This window comes from Cynoglossus semilaevis, chromosome 12 (genome assembly GCF_000523025.1).
Source record: "Cynoglossus semilaevis isolate Cse_v1.0 chromosome 12, Cse_v1.0, whole genome shotgun sequence".
Lineage (NCBI taxonomy): Eukaryota > Metazoa > Chordata > Actinopteri > Pleuronectiformes > Cynoglossidae > Cynoglossus > Cynoglossus semilaevis.
In genome coordinates, this window is record NC_024318.1 from 17,118,576 (window position 1) to 17,127,444 (window position 8,869).

The 8,869-nt window shown below is 37.8% G+C and overlaps 2 protein-coding genes across 2 annotated transcripts in view; both read right to left on the bottom strand.

Moving 5' to 3' along the window:
- Positions 1-2,230, bottom strand: part of polr1c (RNA polymerase I and III subunit C) — a 5,557-nt gene extending 3,327 nt beyond the window's left edge. The window contains exons 1-6 of the mRNA XM_008322560.3: positions 2,106-2,230; positions 1,830-1,901; positions 1,313-1,420; positions 617-749; positions 311-448; positions 52-204 (exon numbers count right to left, since the gene is read on the bottom strand). Of these exons, the coding sequence (XP_008320782.2) occupies positions 52-204; positions 311-448; positions 617-749; positions 1,313-1,420; positions 1,830-1,901; positions 2,106-2,177 (676 nt within the window). The 5' untranslated portion in view covers positions 2,178-2,230. The remainder of the gene's footprint in view (positions 1-51; positions 205-310; positions 449-616; positions 750-1,312; positions 1,421-1,829; positions 1,902-2,105) is intronic.
- Positions 2,231-6,945: 4,715 nt separating this feature from the next.
- On the bottom strand, positions 6,946-8,869 carry si:dkey-191g9.7 (GRIN2-like protein). Its single transcript, XM_025061088.1, has one exon. The coding sequence runs from the start codon at positions 8,824-8,826 to the stop codon at positions 7,465-7,467; it is 1,362 nt and encodes a 453-aa protein (XP_024916856.1). The 5' UTR covers positions 8,827-8,869; the 3' UTR covers positions 6,946-7,464.

Below are 8,869 nucleotides of genomic sequence, written 5' to 3' on the forward strand. Positions count from 1 at the left end.
AAAGTCCTTGTTTTTAAAATGAGCTATCAGGCTAAAGAGATAAGATCTTACCAATTCCTTTGACACAGTGCATAACAATATCCAGTTCATGTCCTGGTCGAAGCTGAGCAATCAGGATATCATCGTGGACTGGTCTAATTACAGAATCTGCAAACACATCTGCTTGGTTTCCAATAGGGACCCACGTTATGTCCCTGGAATAAACTGATTCAAAGGGGCAGATTGCAGGAAAATAGAAAGGATTACATTAAAGTTTATTTATTTGCTTTATTAAGGCATGTGATTCTAATATGTAATAGTTGTTACTCACCCATGTGGTTAAGATAGAGCTCCCGAGGGTCTGAAGATTCTTTGCTGGCTTTGGGGTTCCTGCTGCACTTAATTTTCAGCTGTAGTTGAATTGTGTCTATTTCTGAACCCTCTGCTTCTGACGCCTCTGCTTCAGGAGCTGAGGTGAATGAAGAAAGACGAGGTCAAGTATGATAAAGATTCAGATTCATAACACGACACAGCACTATGTACTAGCACTAAATAGCACTATGCAAACAAGTGAAATAAAACTGATGCACAATAGTTTTCTAATATTTATGTCACAGTTAAGCAGTTTGTTTTTTACCCGTGTTCCTGTATTCAAACAGGCGAGGGTCAGCCTTGATGGGAATGAGACCTAATCTGTGGGCCAAAACTTCATCCTGGACAATGGATGTGTTGTTATAGATAAACACCTTCTCTATAGCCATGGTGGGCACCTACAAGAAAGAACATTTAATGCTGCATAATAAATACAGTACTAATAGAATTAATGCAATGCCAAAACTAAAGTGGCCTAAGGGGATAGGTGCAGATTTTATGAACACACAAAAAGAGGGGAAAACAGACAGAAACAGGTACAACGTCTTCATCTGAAAATTGAGCTATCTGTATGCGTTCAAACACAACTGTATAAATTACTCGTGTGATTTGGTTTGGTCAGATATAGCAGATGATCATGTTTATATGAAATGCATTTTATTTCATTTCATTAAATTTTAAGTATGTACATATTCTGTTGTCTGAAAGTGAGAGCATTGCACCTCAACTAACTACAATAAATTGACCTTTTACTTAATTAAACATGTGCACGACAGGAGCGTTGCTGAGCGAAGATAATGTGGGACGCATTTTTACCGGTTCCTTCAGAATGTGTCTTAAGATTAAAATAGAAACATTTCTAATATTTAATTCTATTTTTCATCAACTTTTGCTCGCATATACTGTGTCTATTATTTTGTATTTTGGTGTGCAAATATTAGTGTAAAAGAAAGAATCCTACCTCTGCCAGTAATATCCTTCTAAATGCATTAGCAATGGCCGCATCTATGCCCACCATGTCAAACTCCATAGTGCTCTCATCCAGGTGCATCATGTCAATTCTAAAGTTCTGCAAACAGAGGGGACACAATGATTTCAAGTAAAGCTTTCACATACTCAACAATTTCCATCACCAAATTTGACTTTTGTTTACTTTAGATACAAAGTACCTATTTGAAAAGAAACACATAGAAATGTGTTAATATCAACTTCTGTTTGAGTCAAAGATGACAGACAAAAATCACAGAACGTGATTGTATTTTTATATTTGAAACTTCAAACCTTGTACATTGTCAATAATTATATTTACTTCTTAAGCAAATTAATCGATAAGCATTAAAACATTAGTACAGTCTGAACATTGTTTTGTTTGTTTTTCTTCTTCTTGGGGATTCAATCATTCTATTTACTAGTGAACACAAGAAATCACGTGAAAAGCTTATTTTCTGCGTTTGTTTATGTCAGTTTAAACGACTTACCTTCTGAAATTTCCACATGTTCCAGGTGTCATCGTGTCCTGGGTAGTTCCCTGGGAAGTCTGTAGAATGAACCTAATAACAACAAATTAATATTATCTTGATTATAAATTTTAAAAAGGGCATGGGTTCAAGACATTCTTCGCAGTGTTGTGGTGAACTGCTGTCAACGCGCGTTAGCTCAAAACAGCATAAAAGACAGTAAATGCATAAAAATCGAATATATTTACAACGGTGCGCTGCGCCAAGACGCGTCTTTAATGTTAGATATTCACTCACATTTCTTACGCCAAATTCCCCCAAAATAACACGATTACGAATCTCATCCACGTTCTTCCTGGACGCAGCCATTTTTCATTAGCTTAAAAACCCGCCCCCACTTACGCCGTACTTACGTCACATCCGTAGGACGTGGATCAATAGAAAACATTTTTATTGTAAAGTAGTGTAAAGTAATAAAGTAAAAAAATAAAGTAATTGTAATTGTGAATAATTGTAAACAATTTTTAGCAGCAACAGTAGTACTGGCGTAATTGAAGTCTTTAGTGAAAAGTGAAAAAGAATATGTAAACACAAGAGAATACTGGATAGATCATGAGCGATTAAAATAAGAAAAATGAAATAATAAAAGCGTAGATGTCGTTCCATTTTTAGATTAAACCTCTACTAAGACTACTATTGAAACATATGTTGCCTTACAGCTACATGCATGTAATCAAAGTAACTCAACATATCATTTATATTCTGACCCAACGCTGTTTACGGCCTCACACACATGCTAACTTTTTTTAAATTTTTTTCAATTCAAACAAGTTACCAAATAATATACCTCTCCGCTTCTCCATCTCACTGACTAGGATCTCTTGTTTTTCTTCAGTAAAAAAAAAAAAGATTGGATGATTCCATCTCACTGACTAGGATCTCTTGTTTGTCTTCCTCTTGTTTGTCTTCAGTAAAAAGAAATTATCGGATGATCGGGTGATCACAGCGGGCTGAAACAAAACCCCATTTTTAATTGAATCTCTGATGACATTAGATAATATTTGTATGTAACAGTCTTTAAGTTTTATAAAAACAGGTAGTACATATTTAAACATCTTCTTTGGAGAATATAATAATATTTAGTTTGATTTGTAAAATAACTTTCCTTATTGAATTATTCATTGGCTTGATCAAATTGTGTGGAAACAAATCATTTTCAATGCACAGTAGAAATGGCAGTCAATAATTTAATCTTTGTTATTGTTTATTGTTACAACAGAAAAATCATCAAACATTTGTTTTATTGTTGTTTTATTGCCGCATTAACATTATAGGAGAACATCTAGAGCGCAAGAACATGTTAACCGCCACCATTTTATATACCTCAATAATTCCTGTGTAAAACCAGAACCAGGATTGTACGAGGTCTCTCTATAAGCAACAATTTTACTGAGCGTTAGAGGCCCTGGAGACCTACCACCAAACTATTTATGACTCCCTGAAGCAGATGAGGTGTTTATGGCGACAAATCGCAGACATTTTATTAAAGCTTTAAGCTTTAGCCTATAATAAAGCAATAATACATATATATAATAACCTATAAAATTATACTTTATTATACACACAATATATATTAGAAATACGGATTTTAAATTAAAAGGTTTTCATATCCTTTGACTATTATATGTAGATTTTATATATATATACATATATGTATATATATGTACATATACAGTATATATATACATGTATATATGTACATATATGTACACACACACATATATACTGTATATATATGTGCATATATATATATATATATATATGCACATATATATATATATATTAGGGATCCTCCGATCTCCAAATGATGCCCAAACACTACTTACAGACCAACCCCCCCCCCCCCCCCCCCCCCCCCCCCACTCCTAACAGTTAACTCCTTCATAACACGTGAACACAGATCATTTTGAATGATAAACAAGCCTCTAGTCACCAGATGGCAGCATTGTAGCTTATTTTATGAATCTATATTATAATAATCAGGGGATTGTATGCAGAATTTCACCTTCACTGTCATTCAGTGTCATGGTGAGAAATAAAGATTCTTGATTCTTGAACGCTGGTGCCAGCAACTCATACCAACCATTACCGGGTGTTCAATAGTATTTTAATTCTGTCCCCTAGGGTTGCAGAAATAATTGAGAAACACTGTTTTAACCCATCACCTTAGTGAGACGTAAACACTTAACTTCCACCACTGCCCCGCTTTATAGGTATCGGTTGATATCGGAATCGGAAATCGTTTGGACAATATCGGCATATCGGATATCAGCAAATCCCTAATATATATATAGAGAGAGAGAGCAAGTGTGTATATATACATATATATATTTTTAATTCCCTGGACGCTATTACCTTTTTCCAGAATCATTGATCTAGGTCTGCAAGTAGTTGAATGTACTGTTTGGATTACAACAGCAATTAACTCATCACCCTTTTATATAGTATCTCATGTTAAAGAATAATCGTTTAATTTCGCAGATTGTACTTCATAGTCCTTTCTATTAATTTGCCGGGTACACAAAAAAACAATATTGACAATCATATTATCGAGAAACTAAAAAAAAAAAAAAGGAGAAGAGTTGAGGTGTAACATTTTGGTGGTAGAAAAGAAAAACCGTCAATGTCCTGCCACAAGCTGATGTTAATTAAAAACAATTACTGTATGATCACAAGCATTAAACGAAAACATACATTTCAAGATTTACCTGCAAATATAAAATATTGGTTCCCAAAAATGAAAACTGATATTTATACTTTCTTGGCTGTTAGCTGTTGTTTTATGAACAGGAACACTAGGTGTTTAAGTCTTTAAGCTAAATCTAACACAGTACCTCTCAAGTAGTGGGGCGGGGTTCCAATGGCACGCTGCACATAAGTGTACCACTTACGCTTGAATGATAACAAGCCTCCAGTCACTAAGTGGTAGCAACTAATACAGTGGTTTGTACAGATAAAAATATACATGTTATCAGGTTCTCAAGAGTATTTCAATTTGCAAGGGTGTGGGAGAACCACTGCATTAACTGGATAAAATGTATTCATTCAATTCTGAGTTTGTCTTAATAGCGGAAATATGACTCCTTTGAGCAAAATTCCCACACAACACAGAAGCTATTGACACAAGAAACCCACATTCAGATTACATTACGTCAAGTAAAGAGGAATATATGAGGGTAAACAGATAACACAGAAATAAAAAATATTATCTCGATAAAAAAAAGAAAATTTCAATCAAAAATGGTTGAACCGGAAAATGCCATTGCCTCAACAAGGTAAGAGTCAAATATCAAATAGGTATAATTTGTGTTTTTCTCTATTAAAAAAATTCAAGTGAGCCCTGAAAAATCAAACATCTTCTGGTGTTGAAAGTCTTACAATATAAAAATGAAAGAGACACTAGGGTTGTTTTTATGCCAGATGTTTGGAAAACTTGGTCAACTCAGGAAATAAGTACAACAAGAATAGGCCATTATCTTGGAATTAGCTTAGGTAAATAGCTTAGCTAATTAGTGCCCTTCTTTCTTGGTGTCAGTTTTGCGAACAAATGGCAATGTCCATTTACATTCTTTCGTTGTTGCTTCATTACCAGATGATGGTAATGAATTTCATAGCTGTTTAATGTTAGACAGTCGTCACAGTTATCTTTTAACTGTTTCCATGTATAGCACTTAGCTTAAACATTTCTAAGAGGGTTAACTCTATGATTCGAACATCAGGTATCAGACTCCCTGGTTTAGTCAGGTTCAAAAGGTAATGTTGTTTTGTTACTGCCCATGAGCAAAAAATATTTTGATCTGTAGTTCATGGTTTAGCGGTATTTCTCTCAGAAGTGTGGTTGCTGGTAAGTTAGCATTAGCTAATGAAGTTTGATAGGTAAGCATCAGCCAACAGCAACAACAACAGTCCCAACATTTAGTTTTGCAAATGTTTTCAGATAGAGAGTAAATAGGTACACATCTTATACCCGACAATTTTAGATTTTAATAACTATTAAGTATTTAACTTTTTTTTTTTTTTTACCAACAAAACTGAACTGAAACTCACTCAGGTATTTAGTTCTACAAGAATGGAGTTGTGATTTGAAGCACATATAGCACAATAAGAAAAGTAAAGATGAGTTGGAGACCAATTGAAGAATTGAATTTAGACTGAAATTTTTGTAAATCGCAATTAAACAAATTATAAAATCACAAAATCACGGCATTATCATTTAAATGGGTTACTACACATGTATGGGGTTGTAATCATCTTTATTGGAGGTTCGTGTATGGAATAAATATATGTTGTATTTTTGTTGGCTATGGACAACAAATATGGGAATGGCCACCAAAAAAAAAAAAAAAAAAAAAAAGTTGTAGCGGGCACCGCCAAATATTTTTGAGTACTTAAATGTGACATGATCTGATTGGTACTTCCGTGTTTTACTGTACATGTATACTTTACTTGTGCAAATGGTCAAAAAAATTAAAATAATATGAAGTTTAGGTTTCATTTTGATTGTATATCACAGCTCAGCACAAACCAAAAGGGTGGGAACCAGCTTTATGGTATTGAGACTGTGCACTAAAGTGTGAAAACTTACCGTTATTTCCAGACCAGTTTATGGATTTTAATGACGTTTATACAGAATTAGATCAATGACATCAATGAAAGTTGAGAGCAGTTTGAAGCCCTGTGATGTTGAGTTGGTTATACAGGAGCGGTTAAAACGCTGTTTATGTTCTGTTGTGTTAAGTGTGGCTGATAATAAAGACCCCAACTTCCCTGTTTCTGTTTACATCTGCTGCGGCCGAGCACAAAGTGAAGAGAGTTAGCCCTGAAGCTAATGTTAGCTTCGGCCCTGGAGCAGATCACTGAGTCTCCCCTGTGCATTCCAACTCCGGTCGGGGCGCCGAGGCAGGAGCGAGAGCTAACGTGTAACCAGCCGCGTTACAGGCACTGTTCGGATAAAAGGGTTTATTTAATTAAAAGTGAAAATTAAAAAATCTTTCTGTGTAAATATCCCATGTTACAACGTGGACACCTGCCGCTTATAGAGAAGTGGGGCCTACATATATACAACTATTTTTTTTAGAGAAGTGGGGCCTACATATATACAATTATTTTTTTCATTTTAATTTTAGTGGGTGCGGCTTATATATATATTCACTAGTCCGGAAATGACGGTACTTTACTGCGCCAGAACAATGAAGAAAATGTGGTTAAAAACAACTGGAAACTGTAAAACTAAATGACCACTTGAAAACTGTTTAGCGTTGTTTGTTTCTGCTGGACCTTTTTTGAATTAATGCTAATAGCGATATATTTTTATTGGCAGTGATTTATCATCAGATGATTTCGGATAGGGTGTGTTTGCTGTAAGTTAGAATCTTATGTGAAAATACTTTCCAAAAAAACCCTGAATTTTCAACTTTTACGAATAAGGTGTATTTTTGTTTGTTTTTTTTCCCCACTCATTTGCATGCAAATTACTGATCTAAAAGAACTTCCTTCGGTATCTGTATAATATTTGAGGCTGAAGAATTAAGCAACCGTTGAAGGCTACTAAACACAGTGTTCGGGTGCTGCACTGTCCATTGATGACTATAACTATTCAGTCACCAGCTGCGGTGGTGCCTGTACAGCAGGGTCCAAAGGAGCTGATAATCCGGCTTCTTTTCTTCTGATGGCTGATGTTTCCACTGTGCCGAGACGTGGTGGTATTCTGTCGCGACAACTTCGCTGCACGGCTCGCCGTCTCCCTGATTTGCAGCTCCAGATGTCTCTGGATGGCCAGGCCTAGTTCTTCAGGGTCCACAGAGGCTCCGTACACTTCCCATGTCATCCCCTCTGCGTCCCACTTCACCTCCTTTACTGGAGACTTACTCTCCTTTTTCTTGTCTCCATTCGAGCCATCGTCGTCAGCCATCGGAGGAGTTGGGCTGCTGGAGGTTTCCCTTTTGCTTTTTCCCGTAAGACAGACCTGTGGGAACACGTGAGGCGTAGCACTTTGTTCCGTCTGCACCCCAACTGTCGTCAGTTCCCTCGGTGCGGTCAGTGTGCTGACGTCGCGAGTCGTGGCTCTCGTGATAGGATGGTTGCAGCAAACAGCTCCACTGAAGGGTTTTGGGGATTGTGGCGCACCACCAGGGGGCAGAGAGCTGACCCAAGAGCAGTTGAGGTCGCAACATCGCAGCAAATGTTTCGCGTCCAGGCCTGTCTCACTGACAGAAGAGATCAGGCGAGGCAGCGTCAGGTGGTTTGTCATCGTAGGAGATACAAACGCACGTTGCACGTCACAGCTTCGTTCCGCCACTGGCGCATTTGGCAGCAGCTGGGAAGTTGCCGGGATTGGCTGCGGGTGACAGTAGGCGGCAAATGTGTCCTCGGAGTTAGCATGGTGAACGTACGAGTCATAACAGAGTGGCCTGTTGCATTTGGGAAAATGACATTTGTCCTCAAGAGCCTGACTTTTGATTGCTGCTCTAGAGGAGAAGACGCAGCTGCATCTGGAGGACGGAGGCTGATGGTCGCCACCTTCTCCACCGCTGGCCCCTCGGCAAACAGCGGGGACCGCATTGCACTGCTGTTCCCGCACGGGTCGATTGCAGGCGAATGTATATTTGCTTTCGAATTCTTGATCGGTCTTATCTGTCCGACAGTAAATATGCCCACAGTTGTTGCCGCGCAGATTCAAAGAAGGAGTCATTTCTTTGAGGAGAGGTAAGGATTCAGAGTAACTCCTGTGAACAGGCGTACAGGTGGTTTGGAGCCTTGGAAGGACACCGCTGGACTGAGATACGTCAATAGCTGGATGTTGATGTGAGGGTACCATATGTGAATCCGAAGCCCCCGGGGGGAGACAGTGTCGAGTCAAACCTATTTGTTGCTGCCCGACATCTTCCCCGACGTGAGGACAACTCGCGGAAGGAGCCGATGCAACGATGAAAACTTCTCTGGGCTCGCTGTTATCCATGCGATCTGAATTGTTAGACGTTATTGTTTGATCTTGTGTTGAG

What these genes read in the sequence shown, in the direction of transcription:
- si:dkey-191g9.7 (XM_025061088.1), bottom strand. Translation starts at nt 8,826, where the DNA reads ATGGATAACAGCGAGCCCAGAGAAGTTTTCATCGTTGCATCGGCTCCT.